General features: G+C 32.7%; 3 protein-coding genes across 3 annotated transcripts; all 3 read right to left on the bottom strand.

The window, feature by feature from the left end:
- Positions 1 to 3818: 3818 nt before the first annotated feature.
- LOC132733504 (uncharacterized) lies at positions 3819 to 7278 on the bottom strand. The gene is made up of 3 exons (XM_060720155.1): positions 6572 to 7278; positions 5021 to 5149; positions 3819 to 4476 (listed from the first exon to the last, which is right to left on the bottom strand). Exons 1-3 carry the CDS (start codon positions 6876 to 6878, stop codon positions 4226 to 4228), a joined length of 687 nt encoding a protein of 228 aa, XP_060576138.1. The 5' UTR covers positions 6879 to 7278; the 3' UTR covers positions 3819 to 4225.
- Positions 7279 to 13906: 6628 nt separating this feature from the next.
- LOC132733502 (uncharacterized) lies at positions 13907 to 16845 on the bottom strand. The gene is made up of 5 exons (XM_060720153.1): positions 16644 to 16845; positions 15986 to 16175; positions 15211 to 15449; positions 14365 to 14434; positions 13907 to 14029 (listed from the first exon to the last, which is right to left on the bottom strand). Exons 1-5 carry the CDS (start codon positions 16831 to 16833, stop codon positions 13987 to 13989), a joined length of 732 nt encoding a protein of 243 aa, XP_060576136.1. The 5' UTR covers positions 16834 to 16845; the 3' UTR covers positions 13907 to 13986.
- A 733-nt stretch (positions 16846 to 17578) lies between these two features.
- Positions 17579 to 20739, bottom strand: LOC132733501 (uncharacterized). The gene is made up of 3 exons (XM_060720152.1): positions 20590 to 20739; positions 18097 to 18336; positions 17579 to 17649 (listed from the first exon to the last, which is right to left on the bottom strand). The coding sequence occupies exons 1-3, from the start codon at positions 20633 to 20635 to the stop codon at positions 17579 to 17581; spliced, it is 357 nt and encodes a 118-aa protein (XP_060576135.1). The 5' UTR covers positions 20636 to 20739.
- Between the last annotated feature and the right edge of the window lie 301 nt (positions 20740 to 21040).

Below are 21040 nucleotides of genomic sequence, written 5' to 3'. Positions count from 1 at the left end.
TGGCTTGTAAAAGAAGGGCGTTAAATTCATTATTACGGTGCTTATTTGAGATAGTTTACATGATTAGCTTTATTCCTATAGAATGCTAATATATCAGTAATTACATTGCCATCCTTTTCATTTCCGTATCGATTTGATTTAAATTTAATAATGGGATCTGGTGTAGCCAATATAATAACGTATATGTAAATATTCTTATTGTATGTTGTTTGTAATTAGTCGAGTGTGATATTGAAATTAAACCGATTGATGTTTATATAACAAACTTGTTCTAATGATTATAACTATATGTAAATAGACAACAAAGCTGTCTAGAACTGTAAACAGGACGTTATAGGGACATCATACCAGGTATTTTACGTCATAGATCTATCTTGTTTTTTTTAATTATCACAAATTAAATGCAACTATTTAAGATCGTGTTTTTGTCAATTGCATTATGATTATATAGTTATTTATTTAAAAGTTTCAAAATGACATACAAACCCAGTTTCCAGGACAAAAAGCGGACGGGCTTTACTCACTTCGTTTTTCCAGAATAATTATTCAAATTGTAAATAATGACCAAAATGAAAATCGTTTAAACGCTTTTCACTTAAATGGAACTAAAAATATAAAAATATGATTTTCAATTTATTGCAAAATATATTTCTAAACTATCAATTCATATATTTCTGTTTAAAGTGCCCAAGCTAATTTATGAAATATATTAAATGTTTAAACCTCAGTGGAGTTCCTTTAAACATGCGCTTAAATTAAATCTTAGATACAGTTTCAATTGCTTAACATTTTACAGGAATGTTCGGGCTTATATATTTCAACCAAATGAAAAAGAATATTGAAGGCAAGGAATGTCGTTCTTAAGCGAGAATGAGTACAAGTTTTCATGACACGGTAGCCATTAACCATTCCGCTCGCTTGAGCCAAGTGGGCACTACTAGTCACATCATGTTCTAAGTCTTATTAAACAACGGCTACAAACGATGCCGTTGAAGTTTATTTTTGTACACGCAGTGCAATTTTATCAAATGTAACCATATAATTTCCACTATAATCCCAGCCCGATAAACAGAACTTAGAGTTGCGTTTCGTTGAAAATCGTAAGTCTAAGTCTGAGACAGTTCTGGGATTCAAAGAAAATGTCCTTACCTATGACTCCTATATTAATACTTGTTCAATTTCATAATAGCAATGTAGATAAGCATGAACAGATTGTAGGTAAAAGTGTGTGCCAGTGTCCGTATCTCTTAAGTTAGGAGATTAAAAGCAATTAATGCAAATGTCTTTAACTTAATAAAAAAATTTGAGCCGCTTCATTACAAAACCAACATAATGGGTTTGCGACCAGCATGGATCTAGACCAGCCTGCGCATCCGTGCAGGCTGATCAGGATCCATGCTGCTCGCTTACAAACCCGATTACAAGTAGAGAAATGCGGATGCGCAGTCTGGTTTGGATCCATGCTCGTCGCAAACCCATTATATTGGTTTTGTCATGGCGCGGCTCATTTATTGAAATGGTCTTCAGCCCTATTGGTCATCAGCCCTGGGACTTTCTATGAAACACAGATCAGATCTAAAATACAAGCTTAATCCATTAAAATATTAAATCTAAATGGACATTCGTCAATGTAGTATTTTGTTCGGATCGTCTCAATGTATATGCAATGCACAGTTGAACATTCCTTCGTAGCCATTTTATGCGTCTTGTGTTTTAAGTGATCATTACCTCTTTTGACTCTATACATGTATAATGCAGTGAATAAAAACGCTAATTTGAAACAGGCTATTTAGCTAACCTCCTGGAAACTTTTCATTTTTTATCCAGCTAAACTTATTTATTTCAAAATATAACGTACTGCCCCACAGCGTAAAAAATGATTTCGAAGACTTTAAAATTTTGCATTTATGTCTCTTTAACTTGTTTTAAAATTAAATCTAAATCTATGAAAAAAGAATACTTCGATTAAAAAGCATAGAAAAAACAAATTCAAATCCCTGCATATGACCATTTTGTTTCTTATGAATGAAAATTATTGAAATAAAAACAGAACTTTATTTTAAGCCCTTCAGTCTTGTGCATTAAAGGCCCAATATGCCTCACATCATTTTATTTCTCAAAATCTTTGTTATCTTGTTACAGTTTAAACAAACTTGTTCACCATATAGATGAACTATCATTTGCTTCTTTTGCTCTGTTGGCTATGGATAGAACTATAGTGAATTAGTTTTTGTATAAGAGTGAAAATACTACATTGTTTATGAGCCAGTTACACAGACGGTCGGTATCCAATCGGTCATTTAATTTCAATTTACTCACTGTTATGATCGGTTGTCATGCGAAATTTTATTTCTGGTTTTCTGTGTAAACGGCCATCGGTGACAGAAAGCAAACTCAAACAGGGTTGGATCAATGATAAAAATGCTGAAATACTTTCGGTTTCTATCGTTTGTATTCGGACCTAAATCGGGCGTAACGCTAATTTATCGGTGTTTGATTGTTAGCTAGTCATCAATGGTTGAACACTTTCCGTCAGATATGGACGATGATTCATATTTCCCCTATCGTATTGTTATTGTTCCGGTCTAAACAAACAGAGGCACTTTTTGCGCCTTATTTAGAACCTGATTTTGTTTCAAATTCATAGTCGTAAATTTATCCAGCATTTGGACAACCGACAGTGAACATGTGAGAAAAAAAAACAACATTTAATAGATCAAAATCAAAGATTTTTTTTGGAGGAATTATGTGTAAGATTTGTGTGTTCCTTATTTTCTATCACAAGTGTTGTGTATGTACAAAGCAGTTTATAAGATAATTAAATGTAATAAAGTTATGTATTTTATATGACATATGGTGATTTGTATATTTTGTTGATTAATTCGCTTGTATGGTCATTTATTTCCATATTGCTTACAATATTTTAAACATTAAAGTTATAACTTTTTGATTTTGTTATTTATTTAACGATATGTCATGCATAATGTTTTGTGATCACGTTGTCCAACGGGGAAAATTTGTGGGGACGTAAAGCAGCTAAAACATTGGTATGAATAAATAGCTTAGATATTTAAACTATCGCTTGCTTGTCGCCTTTATGCCTTTCTTAAATTCTAATTAATAGACAAAATGAAAAATTTGGGCTGAAAAATTCACGCTGTAAACTTTCTTTAAGTATACCGATGGTATTTTACGTATACAGTCTGAATTTTAGACACTGGCTAAACCTCGCAAATTGGCTTTTAATAAAATGCATCGGTGCCAAGAGAATATTAAGAGACATAATTATTAAATGTTGCAGCATGGCATAGGCGAGTGGTGAACTAATTATCTTAAGATTGCTGACCGTGCAGGTTCCAATCCAATTTGTTTACTTGAGCAGAAACCTTTACAATGGTTTTTTTCCAGAAATAGATTTTAGAGTTCGATTATAAGCTTACAGCTAAATACACAATCGAGCTAATAAATTATGTTTAAACTAAACCAAGATAAGTGAAAAATCGAGCTAATAAATCATGTTTAAACCGAGATAAGTGAAAATTTAATAACAGGTTAAGATGATTAACACTAGCAACTTCTATTGTCCATGTGCCTAAGGTGGACAACCTTGAAACAATTTCCTGTCGCCTCCGTGGCTTGGTAACAACCAGGGACTATAAATTATTCGTGTGAATTATTTATCGATCTTACGGAATTTTCAACAGAAGGAAACTATGTTCAAATATACAATGAGTAATTGAAAACATCATATTTAAAAAAAGATATAATACTTAAGTAATTCTAGAATTTTATTTAAAAAAACATGGTAGAAATACATGTATAGTCTAGTGTGACGCCGAATACCTGAAAGAATGTTTCCACTGTGTGATATATACACTGGTTTATCTATCACATATACTATAATCTCCGTATACAGAAATGAGCAGCATTCATAATAAAAATCAAATTATTTTTATTTATACTTTGGGTACAAACAAAATGCTATCTTAACAACAGAGATTGAATTCAAGTGTCTTTAAATGTACTTTTTTCTTTTCAAAATATAAACCATAAATTTGACATTTGTTTGGTCCTTTGTTTGTCCGGAATTTGCACTTGTTTTGAAAGTCAAATGAAACATAAATAAGCAGAGACTCGTCGTCTTGTCGCGATATTCAAATGCATGTTACACACTTTATATGTTTTTATTTTCTTCCTGAAAAGAAAGCCTTTTCTCTGTTTCATTCTATCCACAGTTTCGGGTGTAATAGTTTGCTCCTTGGTTAATAATGAACGATGCTGGATATTCAATAGGTGTGCTTGGTCTTAGTCTACACAATCCTGTCACCGGCTTATGACCAATGCTTCTACATGCACTTGTTTCTGAACAAATTGCTTTGCACATTTCTAGAGAAAGATCGGAATAAGAGGCTAATGCGACTTCGCTAAATATCCTATCACGATATTCTATATACGTGACGCCATAGAGTGTACAGTCTGAAAAAGAAACGACTGTGACAATAAAGTAATTAAATGTTCCGTCACTGCAACTACAATGTACTGCTACCATCTAATAAATAGAATTAACGATTGTTTATAATTTTAATAATAGTATAACAAATACAATTACTCTGAGTCGATTATGCAGGTATAGATATAAGTTTATTTTTATTATAATATTTCACTTTCCAATTATATAAATATGCACTAGGTCAGAAATACGCTGTTGTTTCCTTATGTATGCTTATAATGAATTCAAATTTTACCTAAACTTAACCTTAAATATAAGATTTCATACCCGTATTCTAAGCCTCAAAATATAGAAAATATGCCTTCCCTTATTTCACTAATTTTCAGTCTTGTAGATGTATGGATATTGTTACATATATAATATATAATGAACATCGACATCTTCAAACAAAATCTTGATACTACATCTTAACTACATGTACCGTATAAGCTCTCTGATTAAGTTATAGGACTGAATTCATTGCTTATTTCAGACGATACTTTTAACTAACAACAAAATAAATTATATTACTTGTCACACAGAAACCTGTTGTCCGGTTATACTTAAAGCCAGGCTGGCAAGAACACACGCCTTCCAGACACATGCTGTTTGTCATCATACATTCAGAAACGTTGCACTTTGTACCATAACCTCCATAATCTAAGTAAAGAGAAAACATTATGGGGTGCAATCAGCAATGTAGGCGTATGCTAAGGTAACATATAGACCCCTTGCCGCTTTTGCGGTAAATGGGGTGACCGAGACCTCGTTTTCGAGTTAACTGCCTTTGCTTATTTCAGGGGCAGATAAGTAATAGAAAGAGCATCAAAACACGAGTAGCCTCCCGAGTATTAATCAGATTGCCGAGTGTTTTGATGTTTTTTCTCTTCTGTATCATAGTCAAACATAAAAACACGTTCCCTGTTGTCACAATATGAAACCCCGGATGAACGAGCATCTAAATATGATATTTCTGTCGCTTTCATTTTCTCTGCCGTCCCAGCAAAACTGAACCAATCAAGTAGGCATGCTCTGGAGTGCGGGTAAATTATACCTGCACTCCATTTAACACACTGTGCATGGTTACGATTTATCTCTGACAATTTTCAACAAAAAAAACTCCCGAAACTATGATACAAGTGCCTCAGAGTGTATGTCTATTATCATATTTTTTTTGTAATTAAGCCCTATAAGAATACCTCGAAATGTAGTACATTTAATATACAATTAATACTTTAATCTTCATATCTTGTTATGTATTTAATGTAAATTAAAGCAACTGGGGATAGGAGAAAATCTTACACTGATTATATTAAGATAGATAAGTATTTAAACTATATGTATACGATTTAACTCGGTCACATTTTCAACAGAAAGGTCCCCAAACTATGATACAATTTTCAATAAAGGTTAGCAAGACATCTTTTTTTCATGTTTGGAAACTTTGGAGTGTTTGTGCAACATTTCGAGAATTGATCATGAGAAGTTTTTTCTTCTTGTTCTTGATTTTTCTATTATTTCTTTTAAAAAAAAGACATTTATAAAAGAAATTAAGTCTCTTTTTCTAAATGAACAAACAAAAGGAGGACAAAAATATGAAATTCCATCAAATTATGTATTTTGACAAACAAAAAATAATAAAAATAATTATAATTAATAGTAAAGATAAGATATGCCAGAACAATGTATAAGTTATACAAAATAACAAAAAAAAGTTGTTCAAGGGCAGGTAACTCGAAAATGAGGTCGGCAGCTAACAAAATAAATATGTGGTAAATCATAATAATTTACGGAAACGAAAACCTCCGAAAATTAATGAGCCTCAAGTTAGGTTTGGTGTAAAATAAATTATGTTTATAAAAGTTTACAAAAAATAATATATAGAGGATATTTTTATATGTAAATACAGGACTTATTTTCATCGAGTTGTAGATGAAAATATATCCTGTATTTATGGATAAAACTTGAATTTTCTGTTTATTATATACATTTTTATCCTTTCGTTTCCTTACATTTCATGCATGTGAAATACTGCCTTACTGGATAATCATTATCTTAATTAGTAAGCTGAAAAAGATCTACCTTCGTTTTTGTAGTACACTGTTTTTATGACATCTTCACATCCAACGGCTGAAGTGATCATCCCCGGTACACCTTTGCATGTTGTCGTCTGCTTATTATAAAAGAAGCTCGTGCAGTTTTCTGTAGCACTACATTTGGCGGCACACATTGTTAATTTCTTCAAAAGTCCAAATTCCAAACTAGCAAATGGACATAGCTTATCATTTAATGCATGGTCCTTTTTGAAATTCATCAGTTTTGATATACCGACAGTTGGTTGAACTATAGTGAAAAATAGCAACACTTTTATTGCAATAAAATAAACCATTTTCTTTATTTTTCATGAAATAAACTCCTGATCCTTTTAAAAAGATATTAATAGATAAGTTTAATTTGACCTTAGAAAACAACCTGTTGCATGCGTTGAGCACAGCGTATAGTTAAAATGGTTAAAATATTAAATATGTATTTCAAAAGTTATAAATGTTAAAACAGTGTCCTTCTTGCGGCACTTGACACTTCCAAACCTCGTGATCACTCTATGACGTCATGCGTACATACGTATGTAGTTATTACCAATTAAATGCCTCGATCTTTTGTTAAGTTGTAAATAATATAATTATGCCAATAATCAAAGAACTTTCCAATGTAGGGTATAAGTTGCGTCTATTTATAATTCTAGTTAGCGTCATTTAATTCAGAAAATTTCAATTTTTACGATATCGCGTTGATTTTAATGTAATGTAAATTTGTTTGTGCAAATAAATGAAACACAAAAAAGCATATTTCCAGATGACTTTGTTGCAGTCGTATATGTATGCTATATATACATGTATTTACATGTTTTTGTACAGCACTTGTCACTCACCGCTGAAGCAGGAACTTTGGATGATTTCATGTGCGAAAGCTCTCAAGCTAGTTAACATAACTTTGGTGGTTCTCGTACTTGAATAAAATGGGGAACCTGAGGGCTTTCTCCATCTATAGAGGAGCTGTGGGAAGTCGTCATATGATCCTTAATGTGTTAGTGCGACATAAAACCCAACCAAAGAAAAACTTATATAAAGTATATACACTTAAAAAAATGTTACAAAGCCTTTAAATTAGACATGGTATTATAACAATTTAATATGAATTTATTGAATGGATTATAAATTGATTTAACTGGCTTCAAAGTTTTGACAAAGACATGTACAAAGATTGTCTTTGGCGGTATTTTACGCTTGCCCACCATCATTATAACAGGCACATATCATGTAGATGGCCGTTTCAATGTGAAGATGATAACTTCTATTTCCAATAATGACAACGATTCTAGACTACTAGTATTTTACCCTACAATTGAAACATTTGTTAAGATCTGCCTACAAAGGAAGGAATCGCTGGTGGAAATTCCATATCGGCTCCATATGTGCTTTAAAGATCCATAGGTGCAATAAAAATCATCAACATTAATACAGATCACTTCCATAAAGCAATCTTTTTGTTGTTCTTTTCTTTATCATTCTGAAATTAAAACTAATATCCAAAATAGACAGATTTTCACAAGTGGAACTTAAATAACATCATCCATAAAGAAAGAGATAAAGAAAATTCAGCATACTAAAGGTATTGATCATATCTATGGCGGGAAGTCTATGTTCATTATCATCACTTATGCAGAGTTAAAGTGAAGTTTGAGGAAGTGAAAAACGCCCTTGTCACGTGTAACATTAAGTCTACATTTGTACCTACAATTTTTCCACACCTTAGTACAATATTAGTATTTTCCATGGATCGTTGTCGCCAAGCATGCGGCAGGACGTGAAGTGGCTGCAAACTTAGTTTAAGCGAGCGACATATTTGCAAACTTGACAAAATGGCGAGTCATTAATATTTATAACGCAGGTTGGTTACAAAAGGCGAGACATTGATTGGTCGTACCAATAAATGACAACTGACAACTAAATACACCATATAAAACATTTGTAAAAGCAAGAACAATAACACATTTGTATGAAATTGTCAAGAAAATACTTGTGACTAATAAATATGATTTTCGTTGAATCTTTTTGCAGATCTATATTTGATTTAATATAAGATTTCAACCAAAAAATTTTGAAGTACAAGGTTGAAACCAAAATACGCTTCAACAAGATATTTTAGTGTATTGAAACTATCTTTGGAACATAATAATTCAAACGGTAAAAATATTGATAAAAACATATCTTGTCATGTTTGATGAACTAAAAAACTTAAAGGTGAGAATAGATGAATAGAACAACCGACCAAAAAAAGTCATTCGACAAATCTCAAAATATTACATGACCAGTTTGACAACCGAGTATGTTATAAACATTGCCATAATGAATGGGCATATTAAAAAAAAATCAAAATTACATTCAAACCCGCTTACATGAAGAACATATGTGCGAGAGTTATAAATATTCATAACTCGGTAGTCATTTTGTCAAGTTTGCAACCATTTTGCTCGCCTGAACCAAGTGTGCAACCACTTCACGTCTTGCCTTTTGCAAGGAGTACTTTTTTGTTTTGAAAAAAACGTAAGACTATTCACAAAAATCAAACGAAAGCGGAAACGGAATATCGTCTAGCAGAACACGTTACTTCTATGCAGCTCACCCATGTCACTATAATATGTATATCTTATCAATACGTTGAAAACACTTATGACTATGTAACAATAACAAGTTGCTGTCAAAATTATTAATTTAAGTTTATGATTCTTCATTTATACCATTACGTGTATTCATTTGGTTTTGTGCTGATTACTCGATATCGAGAGTCTATAGACTTGTTAATTTCAGTCTTGCTAGTGCTAGCATCAGATAGTTAGCCTAATGATGTAATAGTGATACATGTACGTGTATTTAATTATAAAAACACATTTATTTAACAAATGAACTTTCAGCAAGACTACGAAACCTTAATTGTTCCTTAAAGATTGGCTATTTAATGTTTATCTGGAAGTCATTCGTAGTTTTACAGATGCTGTTCTATATCACCTATGGATCTCTTTAGCACATACAATGTACCAGCGATTTCTTAATCTTGAGCCAAATCTTGATAATTGTTTCAAAAAAGATTTCTTTGAATGTTTAGCATCGTTCGGTGGTAAGACTTCTGTAAACTGTATTTTAAGTCCGTTAAGTGACATTTTCTTCGTACGGAGTGCATGTTTGGGACACACTAGAACCAATTTCGACTAAGACTGCATAAAAATAGGTAAATATAGAGGAAAGTCAGGAGGGTAGAATACATTTTGATTTTTGCAATAAATACTTAAAAGTTGAAAACATACCCTTTGATTGGCCTATTTTCTCATTTCAAATTTTGTGTTAAAGTGCACATCTATATAAAATGTAAGCGGAAATTCACATATACTTTTACCGATGATCCATATGGGGTTCATCTCCGTAGTTATACAGGTTGCTGATGAAATACAAATAATTATAGCCGTTCTAAATCAATTTTACTTAAAAGAAACCAATAAAATGGTATTTGAGAGAGAATGGCTTGTAAAAGAAGGGCGTTGAAGGGCGTTAAAAATCATTAATAAGGTGCTAATTTGAGATAGTTTACATGATTAGCTTTATTCTTATAGAATGCTAATATATCAGTAATTGCATTGCCATTCTATTCATTTCCGTATCGATTTGATTAACATTTAATAATGGAAGCTGGTGTAGCCAATATAATAACGTATATGTAAATATTCTTATTGTATGTTGTTTGTAATTAGTCGGGTGTGATATTGAAATTAAACCGTTTGATGTTTATATAACGAACTTGTTCTAATGATTATTACTATATGTAAATAGACAACAAAGCTGTCTAGAACTGTAACAGGACGTTATAGGGACATCATACCAGGTATTTTACGTCATAGATCTATCTTGTTTTTTTTAATTATCACAAATTAAATACAAATATTTAACATCTTGCTTTTGTCAATTGCATTATGATTATATAGTTATTTATTTAAAAGTTTCAAAATGACATACAAACCCAGTTTCCAGGACAAAAAGCGGACGGGCTTTACTCACTTCGTTTTTCCAGAATAATTATTCAAATTGTAAATAATGACCCAAAATGAAAATCGTTTAAACGCTTTTCACTTAAATGGAACTAAAAAATATAAAAATATGATTTTCAATTTATTGCAAAGTATATTTCTAAGCTATCAATTCATATATTTCTGTTTAAAGTGCCCAAGCTAATTTATGAAATATATTAAATGTTTAAACCTCAGTGGAGTTCCTTTAAACATGCACTTAAATTAAATCTTAGATACAGTTTCATTTGCTAATTAATTTTACAGGAATGTTCGGGCTTATATATTTCAACCAAATGAAACAGAATATTGAAGACAAGGAATGTCGTACTTAAGCGAGAATGAGTACAAGTTTTCATGACACGGTAGCCATTAACCATTCCGCTCGCTTGAGCCAAGTGGGCACTACTAGTCACATCATGTTCTTTGTGTTATTAAACAACGGCTACAAACGATTTCGTCGGTTATGTCGTTGAAGTTTATTTTTGTACACGCAGTACAATTTTATCAAATGTAACATTTCCACTATAATCTCAGCCCGATAAACAGAACGTAAAGTTGCGTTTCGTTGAAAATCCTAAGTCTAAGTCTGAGATAGTTCTGGGTTTCAAACAAAATTTATTACAAAATAACGTACTGCCCCACAGCGTAAAAAAATGATACCGCAGACTTTAAAATTTTGCATTTTTGTCTCTTTGACTTGTTTTAAAATTATCCTAAATCTATGAAAAAAGAATACTTCGATTAAAAAGCATAGAAAAAATAAATTTAAATCTCTGCATTTGACTATTTTGTTTCTTATGAATGAAAATTATTGAAATAAAATCAGAACTTTATTTTAAGCCCTTCAGTCTCGTACATTAAAGGCCCATTCTACCTCACATACACTATCATTTTATTTCTCAAAATCTTTGGTATCTTGTTACAGTTTCAAAAAACAAATAACTTCTTTACCATGTAGATGAACTATCATTTGCTTCTTTTACTCTGTTCGCAATTGATAGAACTATAGTGAATTAGTATTTTGTATGAGAGTGAAAATACTACTTTGTGTACATTTTGCTCCCTTTGTGACACATTATTGCACGTTCAGCGCTACTTTCTTCAGTTATTAAATATTTAACATGCTCTCAATCCATTATTAAAAAACATTTTAAATAAATGTTTGACATTTCGGAAGAATCAAAAATACAGATTTCTGAGACATAATGTACCTTTAAAGTATGAGCGCTCTATCGATTGAGCTGTTGCTGCAATCATTAGCCAATTTTACAGTTATCAATTAGATCGTATATCAAACCGGATGTGAAACATCTTATCTACCTCTATAACTTAAAATAGAATATCCTTTACTATCATTAAATGAAAACAAAAACTTCTGTTTATCAAGACACAATTATACTAGGGTAGTCCATCTTCGGCCTCTCAAAATGAAACACTGTCACATACACGATGACTGGTTAGATGTCCGCGCAGTCTATGCTGTTCGCTTACAACCCCTATAACAAGCAGAGAAACTGATGACCAGCATGGATCCTGATCAGACTGCGCGGATGCGGACCATGCTGGTCGAAAACCCATTATGTTGGTTTTGTCATGACGCGGCTCAAATAATATTTGGGGATTTCAGATACTGCTATACATACAAATGGTGTGAAAATTGTATTGCATTTATTTCAAACCAGTGTATTGAAACCATGCCAGGCACATGATAAGAAAGGTTATATTGTCTATTTGAAGAGCACATACTATGTAACCGAGTTGAATGCAATATTTAAATTTCTGTAAGACTGAACAAAAAAAGAAACTTCCCCCTGTGTTTAAGTTAAGATATAGTGTAATTAAAAAAATCAAAATGCCTTTTTGAGCTACAAATATTAAGACGAACGATTATATTGCCGATAAAACAAATTTGTACTGTCTCGATTTTTAAATGTTTTGAAACCAGCTGACCGCGATTTTCACGTGCATGCACAGACCAGTAGATTCGTGTATATTTTATGAAACTTTTCATTGTAATAGACAATAAAATAGCGTCCTTTTCTTTGACGAGTCTATTCTTTCTATTCATCGAGCCGATGTTTTTAGCTCACCTGTCACAAAGTGACAAGGTGAGCTTAAATTATCGCTTTTCGTCCCGCCATACGTCGTCCGTAAACTTACTTTAAAACTTAATAACATCAGGTTTAATATTCAGATTTTATATCTTTTGTTGATAGCTTAAAGTTTACTTGCTTACAGTATTACTTGTTCTTTATCATTGGTTAGGTGAGCGATTTCATTAAAAATACGAGTACTGCGAGATAAAAATCGGGTGCAACGCGTATACTGAACGTTGGTACCGGTAAGAAATAATTTGTAACTTTACATATAAACTGCAAATTTGTGCTTAAATATCTCATAAACATGTATTTACTTTATTTGTAGTGAATTTCCGTTTTTCGCTTAAGACATCGCATGAGTGTTTCCGACAAGAAAAAGAAACAGGGATCCTGTGTTAGGAAGATTTACCGACAATAAATATTTTTAGAAGGAGCTGTAGTAAGAACATGGAAATAATTTTTCTATTTGAATAACTTTAAGAGTAGCACAGAAGCCAAATTGGTTTAAATTAGACAACACTTAAGCAAGTGATATGTTAATGAACTGACTATTTATCTCGGCATAGAGAATCTTTGAGGAATTCATTATTTAATATGTACAGAAATGACTGCTTGATGGCATTCTTAAATTTTTCCGAAACGAATTCTTTTCTTTTAACTACTGAATCCTCGATAATTACGTTATCTACGCCGACAAAACTTATTTAAAGATGTGTTTGTTCAGCACATTTTAAATAACGTACAGAAATCAAATTTTAATTATTTTCTCCAATAATCTCAAATGAATTATTTTACTGTAAATGATGCAAATCAACCAACGTTTTTAAAAAATCAAAATTGTCTATTTCAAACCACTAGTTTATAAGCTGGAAACCAGACAATGGTGTTGTAAATGAATCCAGATTACATATTTCATATTCTTTGTCGATTGGTTTGAAGAAGAGGCTATTCATAAGTTCTTTGTTGTATACATCTTATTGGATTAAGAAATTATCAGACACTTGGGCATTACGACATTGTAAACTTAAGTCGGGAGTATACGTTAGGTCTAGAGGTAGTAGATACTGGTTATTATAAAAACCGAGTTGCCAAAGTCTAGGAAATTACAGGAGTATTCAGAGTCTAGAGGCGTTGATAAATCATTATCGCTTCTGTATACAAAAGCAATCGCTTAAACAAGACAAAACAAACAACAAATGGTTTTAGTAGCTTTATCGAATATTTTATTCTATCATCCCATTACACCAAATATTCAACGATATAATAAATATAGTTTAATATCATTTTCTCTTAAGCCACTTCGACGAAATACGACCTAAAGATCTGAAAAATAGTCGACAATGATATAAGTAAATACGTTAATCTTTTCTTTTTTATAAAAAAGCACTTAAGTATACTCAGATGATATTATAATTCTGAATTGTTTCAGTTGAAACACGTTGTCGAAATATCTAATTTACATTTTTTAAATATTTATGACAATGGCCTAGTTCGGAAATGATTGCAACACTCTCACTAAAATGCTTTATTATCAATTAAACATGACAATTCTCATATAGCAAGGAAATACTATCGCTGTCAGCTTGGCAGACAAGAAACATGACAAAAATCTGCAATTATCGGATGAGAACCAATATGCAAGTTTTACAATTGCTTACCTTACTACATTTGTATCGAAAAAACCCAATCTTCTAAGAGCCTCTGTAAATACTTTCCAGTCTTCATCAGCTAAAAGTATAATAATTTACAAGACAGTTGTGATATGCATTAAAAGTGCAATGACATTCGGTTAAGGTATAACTGGCGACAACTCGCATGCGAGGTAGACAATAACCGTATAGGATGTAGTTAGAGAAGGGAATACAGTCTATTAAACTGAAAACCCAACCACTGTGCTCGACACATGTCTTATACATTTGTGCCAAATACTTTCAAATCCGCCCGGGAATATCATCTGTTGAGCAGACAACCAACAATGTACTTTTTCATAAAGGAATTTTAGTTATGACTGGACTACAACTGTCTACAAGTGTGACCTTGACCTTGAAGGTAAGGACACGATTCATGCGCGCGACACATCGTCATTATGTCGAATACATAAATGCGTTTTAATTTCTTTATCCATCCGAGAATGACAGAACTGTTGACCGGACATGGATCAGTGTACTTTTATAAAACTCATCATTATTATATCTACAAGTGTGACCTTGAACTTTGAGTTGGGAACACGATTTTTGCATGCGACAGTCATCATTATGTGTAACACATTCAGATTCTCGGGTCAATATGATATGTTAACTGCTAATATTGTACTTGTTTTTTCCATAAAAAGAATTATCTGCCTGACAATCGAATTTTGTATGCAAGTAGCATCATATCTAAAATTGTATTATATAGTAATTATGTTACATGTTGGACTAAAGTAACCTAATTATCATTTAAATAAAGTAAAAGGAAAATTAAAATAGCACTATTAAAGCGGCCAAACACTGAAACAAACTTACTCAAGTATTTTTGTAGCACACTTTCTAAGTCCCCGATGTTCATGGTAGACAGAAAATTTTCGTAGTCCTTGTAGCCTTCAACAGTTTCTTTTACTATGTCCCCTACTAGATCACATAGCATCCAAAAACCTTGTGTATTCTCAAAAGTGGCATTATGCCAAGGTAAGTTATTGTCGATATATCTATATAGGAAATCTGCTACTTTAGGACAAATGTGCATTTGCTCGGTCATCTCGAACCTAAAAATAGACAGCTTATAAGTTGCAAAAGGTTAATAACAATATATGTGACATATACAAATTCATATTGTATATGAAATGATCATACTATAATAGAAATGAGTACGTACGTTTAGGTATTATGTTTAAAGTCCAAGAGCATAGAAAAACAATAAATAATAATACCAGTATGTGTATACGATAATCATTTTCATTAATTTTATGTCGAGGTAATGCTGAAAATAGTGGCGCGACATTATAAAAACTTTATTTAGCATCTTGAAAGCTATTTTCATATTTGTATCCGTTTTTATGAAGGCAAGGACAGTTATTTTGTCAACCAACAATGCTAATGATATGACAATACCAGAACCACTGAGTAATATCACAATCCCTGTGGTGTTTTTCAACCTCTTACAACATCTATTTTTACCATTTCTATATAATTTGGGCTAAATCTTTATTTTGATAAATAAAAATGATAAGGTTATTTGAAAATGGATAATTTTTTCAATTTCATGAGATAAATATAGACCACTTTCAAACTGTATACTTACTCATTTTTAAACATCATGACTATTTTCCTGTGGTTCTCAATAATTTCATACGAAACCGGACACCAGATATCCCACAAAGACATTCGCACGGATTCCTTTAGCATATTCTCCCTGTCTTGTGGGTACATATCTTCCATATCAAAGTACCCTCTGAGGTTATCATACAGTCTGTGTGATGTAAAAGCAACGTCTGAAAGGGAAAGAATCTGAATGAAGGTATATTGCCTGAAACATGTACTGAAGAAAACTAGACAATTAAATTCAAAGAAAGGAATTATGAATTTGAAATACTCGTATATTGTTTGCGAATTTAACATTCTCGCGCATATTGTAAATGTTTTAAAGTCCTTAAACTGAAAAATTATATTTCAGAGAGACATTCCCTGAAGTCCAAAAAACGGGCTCTTGTAAATAACAAACTTATTTGCAATAAACAATGTCAAGCCTGCTGGTCCTTAACCTGCTGAATTTTCATAAATGGACTTTTCCAATTTCCATTTTGTAACAGTCCATTATCAGTTTTAGTGAATAACAAGGTGAAAATTTGAAGTTGGCTAGCCATCAGAGCCTGGTCAGACTGCACGGATGTACTGTATACTGGTGGCAAAGACAAACCACTTTCTCCTTCAGCAGGGTAAATTTTTAATGCAATGCTTACCACGTAATCCGAATGTAAAGAGCAGTTCTATTGATTGGTCGAACAGATATCCGTGCAGCTCATCAACGCCTTGGTTTGCAATGTCTTGTACATATGGTTGTAGTTGAGAGTCGAGTTGCGGCAAGATGTCCATGAACATCTTGTACCAAGAGCTATCCTCATTGTTCGTGTAATGTTCTCGTATATTCATCAAGGCTTCTACAATAGTGATAAATGACATGTACTCTTTTTTGACATAACAGATTTTAAATAGATCCTAAACACATGAGAGTACCTGATATAACATCACACGATGTTATTAAGAGTTCTTATGATAACTGTGACGGAGTTCGTCGGAAAACATTTGTATATACTACATAAACACTCCTCAAAAATGGTAGTTTTCATCTTTAAAAGTGAGTTTTAGGTTCTTGTTATCATACGAACTTCATCCTTAGTATAACAGTTTCTCCCCAAAACCAAACAAAAAAACTTATGAAATAGTGTACCTTGTACATAAGTTTTAAATAAAAACGCAAATCTTGTCTTTTGTTTAAGTTGGCGAATTCAGAAATCTTAATAATATTGGTTTTTGTTCTATTGCAAGATAAATACTTCTTAATATAATGTAATGAAGTCCTAAAAAAACAATATTGTATATGTTATAAATAGATCCGATGAAACTTAGAAATCTAGTATGAAACGTGAAAAACGTGCATCTTATACGTCGTTCCGATTTAAAAGGGGTTTATAGCTTAAGAAAAATAATTAAATGGTCCGATGAGGGATTTAAAACGGCGATGATAATTTTTGCTTTAAAAATAGAGAATTTAAATTTTAAAAATTTGGGGAAAAATCGCCCACTTTTGCTGGACATCTCTTTCCCTTCCCGTTTAAAATTTGGGGTTTCATAAAACTTTCCCTTGTAGCGTAAAAAGGGCCCAACCTGGGTATCTTTAAAACACGTACACTTTACGCCATTCACTCATTAAGTCCTTTATGTCGCATTCTGGAAACTGGAAAAAATCTGGAAAAATCGTGATTTTTAAATACGCTTTAACTATAAATCTATGGCGGCAACTAATATTTTCCATGCGTGTATTACAGAACAAGATCAATCGGCACATCCGGACAGTCTGATCATGGTGTGTACTGTTCGTGTACTGTTCAGCCAGTACTTACTGAAGGTTTACCCAAATCAGAATAAAAGTACATACATATTGAGGATTAAAAAATCCTTATTTTTGAACGTTCTGTCGGAACAAATTAATTTCATCAACATTGTATTGCCGTTATGTTCAAAAATGGAATTACATATTTAGGTTTTCATGTAGTAAATAGCATACACCTTAAGCATTTTATTCATTTTAATGCATAGAGACCTGGTAACTTATTAGGTATTCGTTTAACACAAAAGCTGGATTGTTACTATATCTGTTTTGCTTTATATCAAACACCAAATACAAGTTCGTACCTTTCATGTCAACAGAGTCCATGTCATTTTCCATCATATAGGATACGTAATCTTTAAGTAAGTCTATAAGGTAGTTACTTCCAGGAAACATAAAAGCATGTTGTATCTCGTAAAGATCATCTTCCATTGGACCACGTGATGGTGGAATATTTGTCTCATTGATCATCCGTTTGTTGTTGACCTTTGAACTCCTCAAATTTGACGTAATCATGTTGGGGAGCCGCGGACCTCTACAGTGTACTGGAATAATATGTAAACGTTTTGATTTATATATATATATATGAGCCGCGTCACGACAAAACCAACATAGTGTGTTTGTGATCAGCATGAATCCAGACCAGCCTGCGCATTCGCGCAGTCTGATCAGGATCCATGCTGTTCGCTTAAAAACCATTCTGTTTTCGAAAGTTTTAGCCTTAAAAACAAGAACTATCGGAGGACTGTAACGCTCGACTATTCGAAAAGTTGTCACTAGGGTGTTTCATTGAGTAAAATAATGCTTACTTGTATGAATACATAAAATTGTCCGAAATGGCACAAACCTTTTAGTAGTTATGGAGATGCCAGCTTACAAGCAAAAATTTACATAGAATTTCTAAGTAGAAAAAGGGGCATAATTATGCAAAAAAGTAAATCAGAGTTATGGATCCATTCCCTTAAGTAGTTATCGAGATACCAGCTTACACGCAAAAACTTAACCAAAAATTTCTAAGTAGAAAAAGGGCATAATTATGTAAAAATGCAAATCAGAGTTATGGGACTTGTGCCAATAATCTAAGATAATAACAGAGAACAAGTGTGTAAAGTCTATTCTGCGAATAGTCGAGCTAATAAGTATGACAAGGTCTACCATCTAACACGTAAATAAGGTTAATCCGAATCTTATTACGTTTTTAATCCGAATCTTATTACGTTTTTAAAGAATTATTTTACTTACGCTAGAATTTCCCCACATTATTGATCTTTTAGGGAGTTCTTTTAACGTTGTCAAAATAGTGGAAAACATGTTTTCATGTTCAACCAAGAGCCCGGTTTGAGCCGGGTGATGCTCCCTGAATAGGTTTTGGACACAGAAAAGTACACCTCTTGTAGTTTCAGAGTAATGTCCCTGGAAAATGTTCAAAGTGCAATAATTCCAAAATTAGGCAAGGCAGAGTTACGTTACTGTTCTTTGCACTGCACTTTTAATCAATGTGATCTATCAACCTACAAAGTTTCTTGATGATATCTCTTATGATTTCCGAGTTATGTCCCAGACAACTTCAAAAAGTAAAAATAAATAAAGGGCAATAACTCCAGAATTAGGCAAGGCAAAGTTATGATTCTTGATCACTGCACATCTAGCCATTGAGATATATCTACCTACAAAGTTTCATGTTGATTTCTCTTATAGTTTTACAGCTATGTCCTGGACAAGATTTTTCTAAAAGGGGAGATAATTCAAAAATGAGGCTTAAAAGAGTTATGGTTCTTTTGCACTGCACCTCTACTCAATGAGATCTATCCGAGTTATGTTCCGGACAAAATTCAAAGTGTTAAAATAAACAAAGGGCAATAACTCCAAAATTAGGACAAAAAGAGTTATTGCTCTTATGCACTGCACATCTACCCATTGAGATCTATTCCCCTACAAAGTTTCATGTTGATATCTCTAATAATTTTAGAATTATACCCCGGACAAGATTTTTTTATAAGGGAAGATAATTCAAAAACCGGGCAAAAAAGAGTTATGATTCTTTGACTGCATTCCCCCTCAATGCTCTCTACCACTGTATGAGCTTCAACAAATTATCGCCAAGGGTTTTCAAGTTATGCTCCGGACAAGACAACGGACGGACGGACGGACAGGACAGAGGGACAAGGCGCCGACTATATGCTCCCCCGAATTTTTTCCCAAGGCTTTGCAAATTCAATTAAACCGTTCGATGATAGTTCAAAAAGTAATAGGACTTAGACTCATGTGTCTTCATGTTCGATTAAATTTAGAATAATTTCATATATCGCAAAATGTTTTCTACAATTTGAGCGAGCATAAGTTAATTAAGTTATTGCGCAAGTATTCCCGGTGATGTTGAATAACTATGATAACACGCAGGACATGATCTCAAAAAGTTTTTGAAGCCAAATTCTTCTTCTAGTTTATTTACAATTTATTTGTTGTTTTTTTCTTCTCAATATATTCTACCAATACTAATGATAAAACTTAAACCAGCTAAGCAATGAACAGATGAACAGATGAATATGAGCCGCGTCACGTCAAAATCAACTCTACGCATGGATCCAGACCAGCCTCCGCATCCGCGCACTCTGATCAGGATCCATGCTGTTCGCTTACAAACTTTAGTACAACTAGAGAAACTGATAGCGGACAGCATGGATCCTGATCAGACTGCGCGGATGCATTACGTTGGTTTTGTCGTGACGCGGCTCATAAAATAATGCACAAATAACAGCGGCAGGTCTCTGAACTATTAAAAATACAAATTTACTCACCTAGGCACACAAAACTCAGCAACAAGATCACGATGAGGGTCTTCATTGTGAATATATGATGTCCAATGATGTTCCTGTCTGGTCTAAAAGCCTACAAATTTAACGTGTCCAAAACCTTGCTTTATATAGCACGTATAGTACACAGCAGTATTGTTTGAGGCCCTTCTGTCGGGTATATAATGAAGTAAATATATTCAAGATTTTATAAAACAGATTTAACACAGTCTCTGAGAGAGAAAACAACAACAACAACAACAACAACAAAACAAAAACTAGAAACGCATCTTGGCGGGGTTATGTTGTATTGTTACTGTTAGGTATAAATACATTTTTTTCTTTAGAAATTAAATGCCCGATATTTAACAAAATGTTGTTTAAGTGACTATAAAAACTTTGTATTCTAAATGGATAATTGAATACAGTTTCAAAAGATAGATGATTTAAGTCGTCA

Source organism: Ruditapes philippinarum, unplaced genomic scaffold, assembly GCF_026571515.1.
Source record: "Ruditapes philippinarum isolate M1 unplaced genomic scaffold, ASM2657151v2 ctg4909_1_1_1_1, whole genome shotgun sequence".
Lineage (NCBI taxonomy): Eukaryota > Metazoa > Mollusca > Bivalvia > Venerida > Veneridae > Ruditapes > Ruditapes philippinarum.
Note: the sequence above shows the minus strand (reverse complement) of the source record. Positions and strands in the feature narration are given on the sequence as shown.

Coding starts and splice junctions, on each gene's coding strand:
- LOC132733504 (XM_060720155.1), bottom strand. CDS start 6,878: ATGGTTTATTTTATTGCAATAAAAGTGTTGCTATTTTTCACTATAGTT. Junction 5,150..6,571: donor AGTGTACTACAAAAACGAAG/GTAGATCTTTTT, acceptor CTCTTTACTTAG/ATTATGGAGGTTATGGTACA. Junction 4,477..5,020: donor AACAGGTTTCTGTGTGACAA/GTAATATAATTT, acceptor TTTCTTTTTCAG/ACTGTACACTCTATGGCGTC.
- LOC132733501 (XM_060720152.1), bottom strand. CDS start 20,635: ATGAAGACCCTCATCGTGATCTTGTTGCTGAGTTTTGTGTGCCTAG. Junction 18,337..20,589: donor GCTGAGTTTTGTGTGCCTAG/GTGAGTAAATTT, acceptor ATATTATTCCAG/TACACTGTAGAGGTCCGCGG. Junction 17,650..18,096: donor GGACTCTGTTGACATGAAAG/GTACGAACTTGT, acceptor CGATTTTTCCAG/ATTTTTTCCAGTTTCCAGAA.
- LOC132733502 (XM_060720153.1), bottom strand. CDS start 16,833: ATGAATATACGAGAACATTACACGAACAATGAGGATAGCTCTTGGTAC. Junction 16,176..16,643: donor CTTTACATTCGGATTACGTG/GTAAGCATTGCA, acceptor TTTCCCTTTCAG/ACGTTGCTTTTACATCACAC. Junction 15,450..15,985: donor GTCATGATGTTTAAAAATGA/GTAAGTATACAG, acceptor GTCTATTTTTAG/GTTCGAGATGACCGAGCAAA.